Here is a 17,333-nt window from a genome sequence, read left to right as displayed (position 1 = left end):
ACCATTGGTATGCTTTATTACTTGCGCGGTCGAGTACTCATTCGCTCCTCCCTGATCCAGCCCAGTAACACGATCGAAAAAGGAATTGGATAATGAATTGTTTGTGTTTTACACATTTTCGATTGATAACTTAGTAAAAATCGACTGAAATCTGGCAGGAAAATGCATCCGGGGGTGTTGAATTTGTGCAATAGATTGTTTCATTTTCAATCGGATACCTGAACGGAATTCTCGATCGATATTAAGATTGAGGATAAAATTGAAACATGTATTCCCACCATTAGAATGGGGATTCACAGTTGTGCAAATTACATTTGGTTACAGGTTCTCTTTAAGGGAGGGTATTTTTTTTTCTCCAGTCATCTAGGCACTTTTAGACATTTTCATTGATTTTACTTTGGCATCCATGATTTTTACATTTCTTTCTTGTTTTTCTTCCCTGACGCAGATACTTAAGCGATCATCACAAAGAACATTGCCATCCCAGGTGCTGCGATTTTTCATTTTATTTTGTTACATTATTGATTTGATTTCGGTTCCATTCAATTATTCATTATAGAGTACAACCTTTGCACTATGATGGGTTTGATATTCCTGTTGTGCTATTGGAGGACTCGAACCAAATTCCTCTCAGGCTGCTTATGGGAGAAGTCTGTTGTAATGTTACCTGCAGTCATATGACTTATAGGAAGTTGGCCAATACTGTCTTTGGGAGGCCATGTATTTGTATAACATAGGCTTAAAGGACATTTGTCTTGAGAAGGATATGGAGGCTGCCATCTGTGTTTCCTTTTAAACAATGCATATTGCCTGGTTATGTTGCTGATCCTCTGCCTTTAAAGGGAATCTAAACTGAAAGGGATATGGATGTTTCCTTTTAAACAATACCAGTTGCCTGGCAGTCCTGCTGATCTTTGGCTATAGTAGTGGCTGAATCACACACCTGAAACAAGCATGTAGCTAATCCAGTCTGACTTCAGTCAGAGCACCTGATCTGCATGCTTGTTGAGGGGCAGTGGCTGAGAGTATTAGAGACACAGGCTCAGCAGGAGAGTCAGGCAACTGGTAGCGTTTTAAAAGGAAAAATCCATATCCTTCTCAGTTTAGTTTCCCTTTAAAGTGGATCCGAGATAAACTTTTACTCATTGCATAATTGTGTTCCTTTCATATAGTTTATAGGGCATTCCTCAAGCCAAATACTTTTTTTTGTTGTGTTTTAACACTCTCATTCCCTATAAGCTAAACAAGCCTCACCCACAGCTCTTTAGAGTGCCTTGGCACTGTATGTAGCAAGGGCTTATGGGAGCTCAGCCTGCACAGGAGCAGGAGGAGGTTACTAGCCAGAGATTTCAGAGGCAGAGGGGAGGAGGAGAGGGGACTGAATTTGTCACATTACACACAGGCCAAGCTGGTAGCATCTCCAGCCCTCAGCCTGCGACAAACAGAACATGGCTGGCATCTAAACTTTAGATAATATAACTGTAAAGTACATCAGCACACCAGTCTCGATTATATTGCAGCGCACATTTATTGTGTAGTAATCCACATATTATCCTATAAATGTTCGCTGCAATATAGGTGTGCTGATGTACTTTACAGTTATATGACAATAATAAGTAGCTTTGCCTCGCTACTAACATCAAGCACCCAGAACAAGTAGGTGTGCCAGCTTCATCTTTTCACTGTAAACTTTAGATAAGATATATAGACCAGTTACTTGTTCTAGTTAGTTTTTCATCTCGGATCCGCTTTAAGGCCTCTTTTCTTACGGACGGTTGATAGGCAGTGAAATGCCTCTCAAACTCTCACAACTGCTTGCTGCTGCCTGGAAACTGCTCACTGCTGTCTGGCAACTGCTTGCTGACCACACAGTTCAACTGCTCTTGGAAAAGAGGCCTAAAGGTATGTACTGACTATTGCCTGAGGCAGTAGTTATTGGCTGCCTTAGTCAGGCGTATGTACAGTGACACCCAATCCAGGAGAGATCCACTGGGTGGAGCAACTCACCTCTACAGTGGTCAATCGCATTGTCTGCGCCAATCCCCTACCCCCTGCATGACCGCACACATGCACCACTCCCTCATCGCTACAGAGCACGTCTGTACAGGCCATCTATTGATGTCGCCCAAAGGGATCGAGTCCTGACCCCTGACTGGTGACCTAAAACAAGAGGTGTGTACGCATCTTAGTACTTTTAGTGGTAGAATAATTATGCAGATCAGATGTTTCGCTTACATTTGCCTACATTTGCTGCATGCTTGTTTCAGGTGTGTGAGTCAAACGCAACTGATGCATGAAAGACAGGCAGGACTGACGAGCAATGGATCAGTTTAAATGGAAATAAATATGGCAGCCTCCATATCCCTCTCAGGTCAGCTGTCCTTTAAAGAGAGTCTGAAGCGAGAATAGATCTCGCTTCAGCCCTCATAGATAGCAGGGGCACGTGTGCCCCTGCTAAAACGCTGCTATCCCACGGCTTAACGGGGGTCCCTGACCCCCCAAATCTGCTCCGTACAGCGGGGGAGCGCTTCCTGGTTGGGGCAGGGCTAACCGCCGCAGCCCTGCCCCACGCGCGTCTGTCAGCGCGTATCTCCGCCTCTCCCCGCCCCTCTCAGTCTTCCTTTACTGATAGGGGCGGGGGAGAGGCGGCGATGCACCGCTGACAGACGCGACTGGAGGCAGGGCTGCAGCCGTTAGCCCTGCCTCCAGGAAGCAATAAATCACGACCAAGTCTGCGACCAAGTGTTGCAGTGGTCGCTTTGGGGGTGAAGGGACCCCCGTTAAGCCGCGCTATAGCGGCGGTTTAGCAGGGGCACACATGCCCCTGCTAACTATGAGCTCTGAAGCGAGATTTATTCTCGCTTCAGAGTCTCTTTAAAGGTTTCCTACAGTAAACTATGGCAATACATATGGAGCATCTGATTATGTACATCATCATCATCATATGTTCCAGTTTACTTTGCGGTTCCTTTACCCCTGTGATACCACTGGGGAATCAAAATCGCAGGACAAGCAACGGTTTGGTAGCGTTTGCTCTCCAATGTAGAGTATTGAAGCGCTGGCAAATCGCTAATGAATCACTTACATTGCGATTGGTGTGCGATTTTGAATTACTGCAAACTGTAAAAAAAAAAGAATTATTTGAAACCACTAATAAATTAAAATTGCAATCACAATCACTGACAAAAAGCTTACACTTTTTAAAACCTCTACCTAAAACGCCAGAAAACGCTTATGAAATCGCTTACAAAAAGCTAATTTAAAATGCCAGCAATTGCCGTTTGCGACTTGTAGTGGGTTCCTAGCCTAAGTTTTATTTTCAAAATAAAATTATGATTATGGATGGTCAATGACATGCAAATTTATTTGGAGTTGAAAAATTATGAAAATTTATGTAGGTTGACAATGGACCAAAGATCGCTTTGACGTAATTATCAACCTTCATAAATTTGCATACAAAAATTGCATGAGCCTGCATCAACTCACAATTTCTATTCAAGTGACTATCCTAGTTATAAAACTATTACTTCCTGTGGCTCCAGATAAGCATGTCGGAAAGTGTTAAGTGACAACTAAGCACTTCATAGAAGTAGCCAGTGTTTGGCAAGTCACATGACTGAATCTTTGATGTCATATTTAAAGGACAACTGAAGTGAGAGAAATGGGGAGGCTGCCATATTTATTTTTCTTTTTAAGCAATACCAGTTACCTGGCAGCCCTGCTGATCTATTTGGCTGCAGTAGTGTCTGAATGACACCAGAAACATGCATGCAGCTAATCTTGTCAGATCTGACAATGTCAAACACCTGATATGTTACATGCTTGTTCAGGGTCTATGGCTAAAAGCAATAGAGGCAGAGCATCAGATGGAAAGCCAGGCACTGGAATGACTTAAAAGGAAATAAATATGGCAGCCTCCATATACCTTTTACTTCAGTTGACCTTTAAAGTTACATCTGGATTTTTCTTACTTTAGTGTAATTACCATTTTTACTGATCCTGAAGGTCTATGTCTATGCTGTAATGTGAAATAAATGGCCATAAGCTGAGGAAGTGTGTATAACGCTGTATTTCTTCCATTTTGTCCGTTTGAAGTTGGTGCACCACATCCCAGAAGCAGGTCTAAATTACCAGAAAGTCCCACCGGGCTCGTCAGGACAAGAATACGATCAGAACATGAATGACAACCGAGATGATGATCCCGCAAAGCGGAGAGCCAGGAACAGGGAGGAGGTGGGCATATTACTCCGGGGGCATAACTCCAGCTTTCATATACAGCCAGCAATGAGTTTCCAAATTGTTGCATCTTTTTTTTTTGTAGGCGTGGCCTCTGTGCTCTCTCTCTGCAGTACAGCCAGCCTACAAATTTCTCTCTCCCTGCATCAGTAAATGGCTGCACAGAGCAGGGTCCCGTGTTGCTCATTTTTGGCTTCCATACTTTTTCTAATATATTAACTTAAAGTGTACCCAATGCAAACATTGGGTACTAAAACTATAATTGCCTAATAAGAGGGAAGCCTCTGGAGAGGGTTCTCATGACAGCCTGCAGTCCCCTGTTGTCGAGTGCAGCTTCCTGAAGAAATCGGACAAGGGCTGTGCCTCTGCAGACTCGAGCACAGCCGTACAGCGCCTGCGCGAGATGCAGCACGGCCTCACTTATGCCAAAAGATAAGTGTGGCTCCGATTTTCTGGGGGGTTTGCTTCCACGGGAATAAAATATACATACCTGGGGCTTCCTCCCACGCCATCCTCTTCTGACTGCCCGTTCACCCGCTACTGGCCGCGGACAAACCGTCAGTTGGGGCCAATCGGTGCATGCGAAGTACAGCCAGGCGCGTTCCCCTGTCTCGTTCACACCAGCGGGAGCATTCTGCGTCTGTACAGTAGTACTGCACAGACAAAGAGCACTCCCGGCAATGTGAACGTGGTGGGATTGCACGCGGCTCAGCCACACAAGTGCAGTTGGCCCCGGACCAAAGGACTTTCCGGGGCCAGTTGAAGGCAAATGGTAAGTCAGAAGAGGACAGCGTGGAAACGATCAAGCCAGAGGGGGCTGTATATAATATTCCTGTGGCCCCATCTCAGGGTCTCTTTAAAGTTTACCAGGTTTTATGCTTACCTGGGGCTTCCTCCAGCCGTAGGCTCCATCGCCGTCCTCCTGGGCTGCTTCGTTCCTCCGCTGTGTCCCCCGGTATATACCTCAGTCGTGGCCAGCTGTGGTTCATTGTGCATGCCCCAGTCGCGCTCCCGTGGCCTGCGCCATTCTGCGCAGTTGCAACAGGAGCGTATCACTTCCAGGCCGCGCATGTGCGGTGCACCACAACCTGCCGTGTCCGAGCTATATACCGGGGGACAAAGCGGAGGATCGGAGCTGCCTAGGAGAACGGCGATGGAGCCCACGGCCAACATGAAGCTGGAGGAAGACCCAGGTAAGTATGAAAGCTCCTTATTACATAATCTCTGGTTTCCTTTAGAGACACTGAAGTGAAAAAAAAAATGACATAATGAATTGGTTGTGTAGTACAGATAATTACTAGAACATTAGTAGCAAAGAAGATATTCTCATATTTTATTTCAGTTATATAGTGTTTTTTTATAACATTGCATCATTCTCTAATATTTGCAGTTTACACACTACTCAGCATTCTAAATGATTTTACAGAGCAGGCCAGTGAACTATTGACCTGTCCTCTGGAGAGAAAAGAAAATACAGTGACTGACAGTTGAGATAACAAGCTTCAGAAGACAGAGCTCTCTGTGACTTTGAAAGTCATGGAGCTCAATGGCTCTTTTGCACAGATAATTGGAGTTGCTTAACCTTTCATGTACTAGAAACAATATTAGACTTATATCTCTGCTCCTAATGTATTATTTCTTAGCTGTACTCCACATACAAATCATTATATTATATTTTTTTTCCGCTTCAGTGTCTCTTTAAAGGGACTCCGAGCAGTGCAGAAACTATGAAAAGATGCATATCATTTTAAAGCTCTCTTTCTCCTCTTTCCAATGATAGATAAACCGCCCTACGCCTTTTAGTTTTCGCTATTTTCGCGATTGAAATTGCAGCGGCCGCGATTTCAATCGCGAAAATAGAGAAAACTAAAAGGCGTAGGGTGACGATTTAGGTGTCGCCAGAAAGAGGAGAAAGAGAGCTTTAAAATGATATCCATCTTTCCATAGTTACATTGTATTACACAGGGCGACTTTTTCCTAAAGTCAGCAGCTCCATTCTGCTGAATGGAGCTGCTGACACTGGGGAAAGTATTAGTTTCTGCACTGCTCGGAGTCCCTTTAAACAAGCATTACATTTATATGCACACTAAATACTTTTTGAAATTTACACTTGTGTTATTAAATTTTTTCCAATTTGATGCATGTTTATGGTAATTTTATGGCAGATTTGTTCAGCTGGAAAATGGATCAATCAAATGCATCATCTGCATCATTTGATTCATTTTTAATTTGCATACATTTGGGTAAAATTTTGCTTCAACTCTGAATTATTGGAATCTTATTGCCCGTGACTAGTACTATTCATATAACTGTTATGTAATTTAAATAGCTTTGTAATAAATTGTTCTTTACTTGTATATAAAGGTTATAGATCTGAGGGATGGAGAATTACAGGGAAGTACGCACGCATAAATATTGTCACCCTCACAGATTAGGACTCAGGGTACGTTTCCACTTGTGCGGTGGGATTCGCTGTGGAAAAATTTGCATGCGGATGCGAAATTCGCATGCGGTTGTATGCGAATTTTCATGCGAATTCGCATACGATTTTGCATGGATGACTATGTATGTGAATTTAACCATGGCAATGCCTGTGTGGTTTTCCATTGTTTCTATGCGAATTTGCATGAAAATTCGCATACCAAAACCGCACGCGATTTTCCTATTAAATACATTGTATGCGAATCGCATGCGTTGCGTGCGGTGTCCGAATTCGGATGGCTCTGCTGTGCAGATTTTTCCTGCACAAGAAAACGCTCAGTTTTCCTGACAAGTGGACACAGGCTCATTCACTTGTATTGGTTATGCGAATTTGCATGCGGAGAACGCATGCAAATTCGAGTTAGTGGAAACCTACCCTCAGTCAATGTTTCAGAGCTGAGTGCTGTACAGACAAGTTATTACTATGGAGGGTGGAGGAGGGATGACTGCACAGTGCGTAAGGGAACTGCTTCTGGCAGGAAGGATAAGTAGGGGGACAACATGCTAGGCTTAGACGATTTGGCTCTCTGGATATCTCAGCGACGCATCGGGGCAGCTCTACACACAGGATTCTTGGCAAAGGCTGCCTGGACCATCCCTTTGGCTGAAGAACTCCCTAGTGTGTATACAAGGCTTAAAGGGACCCTGAGCTCTCCTTAAAATTGCAATTTACACTTACCTTGGGCTTCCTTCAGCCCCCCCGTAGCCCACAAGGTCCCCCGGCGTCCTCCTGGCTCCTCTCCCGGTCCCGCTGGTTGCTCCATTAATTGCCGACTTTGGCCTGAAGTTGCCCATGTGCACCCCGCCGCAGATGCTACTCGTCATCACACCGGCCGGAATCTAAAGGGAGGAAACTTACTTCAGGTTTCATACATACAGGTCAAATATAATCCAAGTCCACTGCGCTCTCCAATAAGGACAATATGCTCCTATATGGGAAAAATACTACACATAGCGTAATACTGTTTAATCTGCTTCATATATCCAACTCCGTGCAATGTGATTCAAGTGCCAACACACGTGATCCCTCCACATCACAATCAGGGAGGCTCACCAAATTGCAGCCACCTCGTTTTTCAGGTGGATCTCGCACTCCATTTGTATGCTTCACTAGGACCACTTCGGTGAACCATACCACGGTCATGTATCAAATTCTATTTATTCTTCAATAACATTTCTATAATATATAAAAAACTTAATTGTGCAGCATGCTTTAAAAATGTATTTCCACATCTGCGCTTCTCACGCCAATTAAAAACTTACAAGCTCCCAGATACAAAGAGGCATATCGTAGTAACGTTCCTAGGGCCCTGGAAAGTTGGTGCATCCATCTATCCGGGCGGCATCCTGCTCCTCCCACCCTCCAGGTTCCCCTTCCGCACTCCACCGTTTGTATCCTCCGCTCAGCGTGCTTGTTGCAGGCGTACTGGGTCCAGAGCCAGTACGCCTGACGTAAACACATTGAGCGGAGGATACGAACAATGCGGAAGGGGAACCCAGAAGGTGCGAGGTGCGGGACGCCTAATCGCCACTTCCTGGGTTGGGTCTACTTGGCCACAGGACATCACATGACACAAGACCCTGTGGCTATGTAGACCCAACAAAAGAAGTGGCGATTAGGTGAGTATTACCCTCAGTTTTCTTCCACTTGTTACTCTGCAGGGAGGGAGGGAAGGAATCCGGTAGCTGCTGCCCGTCGTTTGCCCAGCGCTCCTCTAGTGTTTAGCAGGCTTTACAAACAACATGGGAAGTAAGTAGGAAACCGCCTGTTTATGCTGAATAACACACAATTATCGGACTCTTGTATTTCAGGTGATCTTTGACAACCTCATGCTGAACCCCGTATCCCAGCTGTCGCACACAATATGCGCAAACACCGAGATACTCACTGAAAAAATGAAGTAAGTGGCATCTCTAGGATTTATTTTTTTTAGCATTCTTGCAGATATTTTTAGCGACTAATGGGCTGCCTTTATTTATTTTTACATCAGGCTTATATTTAAGGAAAAGGAGAAAAGTTGGGAGGAGGTGGAGACCAAGATGAATGCAGAAAACGAAGTGCCAATCCTAAAAACGTCCAACAAGGTAATCATGCATTTAATAAATATCCTATCATTCCCTGCAAAGCTTCATTTGTGTCAGGTGAAAATAGGATTTTTAGATATTTACCTTACAAAATGCCGCTCACCTGGAAAACAAAACTGCAATAATTGAAAGGAGTTTTTGTGTTTTCATTTTTCTCGCACTTAGGATTGTGCTTGCCACCCAAATATAAAGAAGAATGAAATACTGCAAATAAATGCACTGATTATTATTATTTTTTAGTATTTCTAAAGCGCTGCAATCTTCCACAGCGCAGTGCAGAGTATATTGTCTTGTTACTTACTGTCCCTCAGAAGGGCTCACAATCGAATTCCTACCTAGTCCTATGTCTGTGTATGTATCCTGTAATGTTTGTATTGTAGTCTAGGGCCAATTTAGGAGGAAGCCAATTAAGTTATCTGTATGTGTTTGGGATGTGGGAGGGAACAGATGTTCTTGGAGGAAACCCACGCAGACACGGGGAGAACATACAAATTCCGTGCAGATAGTGCCCTGGCTGGGGTTTGATCAGGGGACCCAGTGCTGCAAGGCAAGATGGCTAACCACTACACCACCGTGCTGCCCACCTACACCAACACCTTATTTGGTTTTGCTGAGAATGTTATCTTACTGTTGCAGTAAAAAAAAAAAAAAAATTACAGCAATCAAATCTCCAGAAAGAGGCTTTATAACGGGCTTCTTATTTTTATTGAACTGCAGCAAACTGAAACCTTTGATAGTCCTGCAAACCAGCCAATCCAACCACAAGGTGGAGCTGTAAACCAATAACAAATCTTCATTTGTAAAACTTTCCTGATCATAATCTAATAAAAAAAAAAAATTATATAGTTTTTTTGTACTAATCATAATAAAAAAAACAGAACTATATATTCAACATTTTTTAATCAAGGCACAATCCCAGAACGTTTTAAATAAAAGACTTCTCTGTTCAAATGTATTGTAATGATTGTTTAATCACTTAACTACTGAGGTGTTTTTTCCCCTTCTGTACCAGAGCAAATTTCACCTTTCAGTGCTCCTCTCATTCATTCGCCAATACATTTATCACTACTTATCACGACGAAATGGTCTATATTTTGTTTTTCACCACCAATTATGCTTTCTTTGGGTGGTACATTTTGCTAGGAATTATTTTATTCTAAATGCATTTTAACAGGAAAAAAATAAGAAAAAAATGGTAAAAATTAATTATTTCTGTTTTCGGCCATTATAGTTTTAAAATGACACATGCTACCGTAATTAAAACCCACATATTTTATTTGCCCCGGTTATAAAAAGGTTTACAATATTTCCCTAGTACAATTTAGGATGCCAATATTTTATTTGGAAAGAAAGGTGCATTTTTTTCAGTTTTGCAGCCATCACTAATTACAAATCCATAATTCAGAATTAAAATTAATATACCCTCTTGACATACATATTAAAAAAAAAAAAAAAAAAAAAGTTCAGTCCCTAAGGTAACTATTTATTTATGTTTATTTGTTGTTGTTTTTTTGTCATTTTTTTATGCATATACTTTATTTGGGTAACTATGGGAGAGTGCGGGAGGTAAGGGGTAAATTTTAATGTTATGTTTGTGAGTTATGTGTAGGTCTTTTTATTAAAAAAAAAATGTATGTAGGTGTAATTTTACGATATGGCTACAAGATGTCCTTGTACATCATTTTCCTGCGCTTACTATTAGTACACTAACATGAAGTTATGCGTGGCTATGTAACTTTCCGTATTACTATTTATTACATAGTTACATAGTTATTTTGGTTGAAAAAAGACATACGTCCATCGAGTTCAACCAGTATAAAGTACAACACCAGCCTGCTCCCTCACATATCCCTGTTGATCCAGAGGAAGGCGAAAAAACCCTTACAAGGCATGGTCCAATTAGCCCCTAAAGGGAAAAATTCCTTCCCGACTCCAGATGGCAATCAGATAAAATCCCTGGATCAACATCATTAGGCATTACCTAGTAATTGTAGCCATGGATGTCTTTCAACGCAAGGAAAGCATCTAAGCCCCCTTTAAATGCAGGTATAGAGTTTGCCATAACGACTTCCTGTGGCAATGCATTCCACATCTTAATCACTCTTACTGTAAAGAACCCTTTCCTAAATAAATGGCTAAAACATTTTTCCTCCATGCGCAGATCATGTCCTCTAGTCCTTTGAGAAGGCCTAGGGACAAAAAGCTCATCCGCCAAGGTATTATATTGCCCTCTGATGTATTTATACATGTTAATTAGATCCCCTCTAAGGCGTCTTTTCTCTAGACTAAATAAACCCAGTTTATCTAACCTTTCTCGATAAGTGAGACCTTCCATCCCACGCATCAATTTTGTTGCTCGTCTCTGCACCTGCTCTAAAACTGCAATATCTTTTTTGTAATGTGGTGCCCAGAACTGAATTCCATATTCCAGATGTGGCCTTACTAGAGAGTTAAACAGGGGCAATATTATGCTAGCATCTCGAGTTTTTATTTCCCTTTTAATGCATCCCAAAATTTTGTTAGCTTTAGCTGCAGCTGCTTGGCATTGAGTACGATTATTTAACTTGTTGTCAATGAGTACTCCTAAGTCCTTCTCCAAGTTTGATGTCCCCAACTGTATCCCATTTATTTTGTATGGTGCTAGACCATTAGTACGTCCAAAATGCATGACCTTACATTTGTCAACATTGAATTTCATCTGCCATGTATGTGCCCATATAGCCATCCTATCCAGATCCTGTTGCAATATGACACTATCTTCCTGAGAGTTAATGATTCTGCACAATTTTGTATCATCTGCAAAAATAGCAACATTGCTCACTACTGCATCTACTAGGTCATTAATAAATAAATTGAAGAGCACTGGACCCAGAACAGACCCCTGTGGGACCCCACTGCTAACAGTCTCCCATTTTGAGTATGATCCATTGACCACAACTCTTTGTTTTCTGTCCATTAGCCAGTTCCCTATCCATGAACACAGACTCTTCCCCAGTCCTTGCATCCTCAACTTTTGCACCAGACTTTTGTGGGGAACAGTGTCGAAGGCCTTTGCAAAGTCCAAGTATATCACATCTACAGCATTCCCAATATCCATATTAGCATTCACTACCTCATAAAAGCTGAGCATGTTAGTCAAACAGGACCTGTCTTTAGTAAACCCATGTTGATGCTGAGAAATAAGATTATTTTCTACTATGAAGTCATGTATAGTATCTCTTAGTAACCCCTTAAATAGTTTGCATACAACTGATGTTAAACTTACAGGTCTATAATTTCCTGGATCAGATTTTTTGCCCTTCTTAAATAATGGGAAAACGTGGGCTGTACGCCAATCCACTGGGACTCTGCCAGTTGCAAGAGAGTCACAAAAGATAAGATAAAGGGGTTTATCTATAACTGAACTTAATTCCCTTAGGACCCGAGGATGCATGCCATCCGGGCCAGGTGCCTTGTCTATTGTATTTATAAAGCGCCAACATATTACAGACATGTGACCGCAGGCATCTCATTCAGTATTACAACAACGTGCTGTATGGAGGGATGATGCGTGGCGCGTGCATGACGCCACGCGGCAGGCGGGGGAGTAGTGGGAACAATGGTATCAGTGGGGGATCGGCGTCACTGGGGTGGGGGTGGGTGGGGGAGAGTAGATTTACTGGGTGGATCAGCCAGTGGCTGCCGTACACACTCCTGATAGCGGTCGCTATCGGCCACCTCAGCTGACTTAAGTCAGGTGTGTGTACAGGCCCTAAGCTTTTTGTACACCTCCTTGTGTGTTAAAGAGTAACTGTTAGGCATAAAATACAAAATCCGTTCTCTATTGCAGACTGTTGCATGGGTGAAAAGGATGCTAACCAAGCAATTCAAAAGTTTTTAAAATCAATCTTACTTTTTTTCCAATTAGATTTTCTCTCCCCATGCCCCCAGGCTCTATATACAGACGCAAAAGAGAAGTGACATGGGATGCTGAATTAGCCTGGTTGGCTGAAGCCTCTGTCACTCACCTATCTCCTCTGTGACTGGCTGCCTGGTCTTCTCTGTGGTGGTCAGAGCGGCTTCTAGGGAGCAGGGAGGGGGGCCAGAGGCTGTCTCCTGTCACTGTCCTTGGCCCCCCTTCTCCAGTGTCATGTTCGCCACCTCTCCGCACTCCTGCCGCCTGCCGAATTCCCTCTCCTCCCCACGCTGCACATTGGGGAAGGATAAAGGCGGCGCACACAGACTCCTGGAATAATGGTTCCAGGTGCTGCAGTTCCCTTCTATAATCTCTGCACTACTGTAGTGCAGAGAATAGATGAGAACGGCAGCGCTTGGATCCATTAGTAGGTTCTGCATTTATCCTCCCCACTGTGCTCAGAATCCGTGCACGGAGGAGGGGGAGGTATTCTTTAACCTGGAGGACATAAGATGGCCACTACCAGGACGAGGATAATCTTGTTTAAATGGAAATATCAATGAAATACAAAACGTGGACAGTACAGTACAATACATGTGTTATGTAAGTAGAGCAAGTATTTATCAACTTACATATGGGGGGGGGGGGGGCATATTATGGCTAACAGTTGCTCTTTAACAATGATTAGTATCTTCTCCTAGGCAGAATCTAGACACTCCATCTTTATCCAAATCTATAAAGCTTGAAAACAGACCAGTTACATGCAGCTGCTACATTCATGAATGCTTATAAAGTTTTCACACTTTTTTTGTTTTCTCTTCCTCTAAAGGAAATCAGCTCAATTCTGAAAGAGCTGAGAAGAGTCCAAAAGCAACTGGAAGGTAGGTACCTCTGAGCACTCGTCTCCATCAGAATATTCCAGAGGTCGCGGAAAAGGGTTTGCAGTGGTTGTGATAAATCGGCAAGGAGACCAGACTAAAGCAATAGTTGCCCAGAGCAATTAACTGGACAGCATCAGATGGCTCGCCAAATATGCAGCATTTATGCAGATCTGGGAAAGTCTGCCACAAAAAAGTCGATGTGGTGACCTTAGGGAGTCATTTCATTCAGATCCAGCTGCTAGGAGAGTGTGATTCTCTTTTCCTATTTGCATTGTTGCCACCAATGGGTTCTATGGGCCTTTCCCCTTTAACATTCCAGTATGCAGGCAGGTTCTGCCCTCACTTGTGGAGAGAGATGGTTGTGTTAGAGCTTTCTATTGCAGCAAGTGACCAGGTCATCTGGGCGCACACACGGAAGTGCGCGTATAGCTGCAATACTGTAGTCCACGCCAATATAAGGGTAATTTGGGTAGTTGCTTCTCCGTTTGAGTTGCTACGACTCGAACGTAGTATTTAATCCCGGTAACTCAGCAGCAGCAGGGTGAGCCGTCCTTTGTCTCGCTCTGCGCCGAACTGACCAGGCGGCGTAATAATACATACGCCTGTCCGGCAATACCTGCCAGCTTCTACCTGGACTCCTGAACTGAATCAGCTATCATGTGGGTGATGATGGCGAAAAGGAAGGGGTTTGTTTTGATTGACGGATCAGCTTTTTTCAACTCTCCAGTTTATTATTTAAAGGACAAACGAGGTGACGTGTGACATGAGATAGACGTGTATGTATAGTGCCAAACACGCAAATAACTATGCTGTGTTCTTTTTTTTTTTCCCCTCTTCCTTTGCCTGAAAGAGTTAAACATAAGGTATGCAAGTGACAGTTCCTGCTCGGGTCGGGACCAAGTCGGACTTGGTCAGACTATAGCATAACCCTCACTGATAAGTAATTACAGCCATAAAACACTTTTCTGTCAGTAAATGGCTTCCGTGAGCAAAAAAAAAGAGTTAAAATGGATCAATAATTCATAGGTTTGAGCCCTGGCATACTTTAATGAAGGTGTCATTGAGCAGAGACAATTACTGTAAAAACTTAAAAGATAGATTTAAATATAAACTAAAACTGTGGGATATGTAAAAAAGTCATTTTTAGGAGTATAGATACAATTGTTTTTCTCATAACTTTATTTTCATCTCGGGTGTCCTTTAAACAGGATTTTAATTTTGCAGATCTGGCCAGCCTGTTAAGGCCCAGTTCACATCTGCAATTTTCCCCAGAACGTAACCGGAACGTATACTGTACATATGGAAGAGATGTGAATGGAACCAATGTTAACCTATAGATCCATTAACATGCGTCCATTGGTACGGATACGTTCCGTACGTTCCGGTCCCACGATCCACAAAATCCTACAGGCCCTAATTTTCCAGACCGTTCTGCCTAGCGGAACGGATCCGGACAAAAATACTGCTGCATTGGGGGCAATGGGAAACGGAATGTTTCTTCACACTAGTTAAGAAACTGACCGTTCCACGGGGGAGGGGGGCATGGGCCGACATGATCCTGAGCGACGGGAGGGTGAGGGGAGGGTGCAGCGGGTGGGCTAGGGAGGCTTTATACATACCTTATCTTTATAGGCAGCCGGCGGTAGAGGCTTACGTCGTCTTCCACGCCATGTGACTAGTCACATGACGCGCTGTGTAGTCACAGTGGAAGAGGAAGCCTCTACCGCTGGCTGCCTATGAAGATAAGGTATGTATTTGCTGAGTGAAAACTGATCCGATCAATCCTTGATCAGATCCGTTTTCACCATGTGACTGAGCGATCCGGTGAAGCGGAGACCGGATCCGCTCACCGGATCCTTTTTGGCAGACAACGCAGATGTGAACAGGGGCTAAATGGAAATATATGTTGCAAAAAATAATTTATGTACATTGCAAAAATAATATATGTGCAGACCACATCCATATATAGAAGGGGAGGCTAAACTTCTGCTGTAACAGCCTAAACCTGATTGGTTCTAACTCTTCTTGTATGCGTTCTTAACCTCCTTGGCGGTTAATTTTTTTTTTTCCTAATTAAAAAAATCCTTTTTTTTTTAATTTTTTTTTTTTTGTTTCATGTAAAGCTACCAGAGTGGTAGCTACATGAAACACCACTAGAGGGCGCATGTGGCCCTCTAGTCCGATCGTCGCCGGCATCTATAGCAAACAGGGGAACGCGTATATAACGCGTTCCCCTGTTTGGCTTCTCCTGTCGCCATGGCGACGATCGGGATGACGTCATGGACGTCAGGCACACCCGATCCAGCCCATAATGCTGCCCGGAACTCATTGATCCGGGCAGCGCAGGGCTCTGGCGGGGGCCCTCTTCAGCCGCTGCGTGCGGCCGATCGCCGCAGAGCGGCGGCGATCAAGCTGTGCGCGCGGCTAGCAAAGTGCTGGCTGCGCGCACAGCAATTTACAGCACAGAAATCGCCCCACCAGGGGCTGAGATCTCCCCCTGCGCGGCATAGCCCGAGCTCAGCTCGGGCTTACCGCCAGGAAGGTTAAAGTGTACCAGAGACGGGGGGACTTAAAAAAAAATTATATATACCTTGGGCTTCCTCCAGCCCCCTCCAGGCTGAACACTCCCTTGCCATCCACTTGCGCCGCCTGAATCCTCCGCTATTAGGCCTGTAAAGTCCTTCAGTCGGAGTCAGTTGAAGCATGCGCAGCCCATTTGTGTGCTCCTCCATCACGCTTCAGTCGAAGGGACCACGACGAGGGGTGCGGCCTGGCCGCACATGCGCAGTAAATCCCAGACTGAAGGACCTAACAGGCCGAATAACGGAGGATCCCGGCGGCGCTGGACGACGGCGAGGGAGTGATCAGCCTGGAGGGGGCCGGAGGAATTTTCAGATATGTACAATTGTTTTATATCCTCCATCTCAGGCTCCCTTTAAAGGAGAGTAATCACAAACATTTGTAAAATATGTGTATTAGCTGTACATTTGTCCTGGGGCTAAGTGCACAATAAATGTTTTTTTGTCTTTTTTTTCCCATCTGTTGCAGTAGCTAGTACAAGTCTGATAGATGTAACAGATTTTGGACAAGCCCATCTTCTCATGGGGATTTGTAGTATTTTCTTCTTTTTAAAAGCACTCTGGAAAGGACCTTTACAATGGTGCTGGAAAGCCTGTCTGCTCACGTGCACACTATTCTGACAGTTGGATGGTGCCACTGCCACCCAGAGAGTGGCATGAGAATCCCCATAAGGAGATGTATTTGTCCAAAATCTGTCAGATCTGTCCCACTTCTACTGCCTACTGTTAGGGCTGGTTTCACAGTAGGACGTTGCGTTTTAGGGGACGTTATGGTCGCATAATGTGCCCCTAACGCAACGCCTGGTGCTCTCTGATGTGGACGTCAGAGTGAGCCACGTTGTGCAGCTCACTCTGGCATCCGTGATGCCGTGATGCGTACTCTTGGACGCATGCGGCATCACGTGGTCCCGCCCGGCCAATCGCCACACAGAGCGGCCGCTCCAGGAAGTAAACACTGCACGTCACTGAGTGCAGTGAATATTAATTAGCCATGTGCCTGGCCGCTCTCCGCTCCTCCCCAACATTACTGAGCATGTGCAAGCAGTCTAACAAAGTACTGCATGCAGTACGTTGTCTTATAGCGCAGCGTTACTAAGTAACGCAACGTGGGCACTGTGAACAGCCCATTGATTTTTCATTGCTGTGCGGTGGGGTGCGTTACAGGCTGCTCTAACG

The 17,333-nt window shown here is 44.1% G+C and overlaps 1 protein-coding gene and 1 long non-coding RNA gene across 5 annotated transcripts in view; one reads left to right on the top strand and one right to left on the bottom strand.

Moving 5' to 3' along the window:
• The window catches only part of LOC137533093 (uncharacterized), a 39,043-nt gene that overhangs the window by 8,446 nt on the left and 13,264 nt on the right, over positions 1 to 17,333 (bottom strand). The gene's annotated exons all lie outside the window — the stretch shown is intronic.
• The window catches only part of CEP170B (centrosomal protein 170B), a 127,752-nt gene that overhangs the window by 98,196 nt on the left and 12,223 nt on the right, over positions 1 to 17,333 (top strand). For all 3 annotated transcript variants that reach the window (XM_068254262.1, XM_068254261.1, XM_068254260.1), the window contains 5 exons: positions 449 to 487; positions 4,096 to 4,233; positions 8,530 to 8,618; positions 8,709 to 8,802; positions 13,527 to 13,578. In XM_068254262.1, the coding sequence (XP_068110363.1) occupies positions 449 to 487; positions 4,096 to 4,233; positions 8,530 to 8,618; positions 8,709 to 8,802; positions 13,527 to 13,578 (412 nt within the window). The remainder of the gene's footprint in view (positions 1 to 448; positions 488 to 4,095; positions 4,234 to 8,529; positions 8,619 to 8,708; positions 8,803 to 13,526; positions 13,579 to 17,333) is intronic.

Source organism: Hyperolius riggenbachi, chromosome 9 (genome assembly GCF_040937935.1).
Source record: "Hyperolius riggenbachi isolate aHypRig1 chromosome 9, aHypRig1.pri, whole genome shotgun sequence".
Lineage (NCBI taxonomy): Eukaryota > Metazoa > Chordata > Amphibia > Anura > Hyperoliidae > Hyperolius > Hyperolius riggenbachi.
The sequence above is the reverse complement of the archived record's forward strand: the minus strand, read 5'-3'. Positions and strand labels throughout refer to the sequence as shown.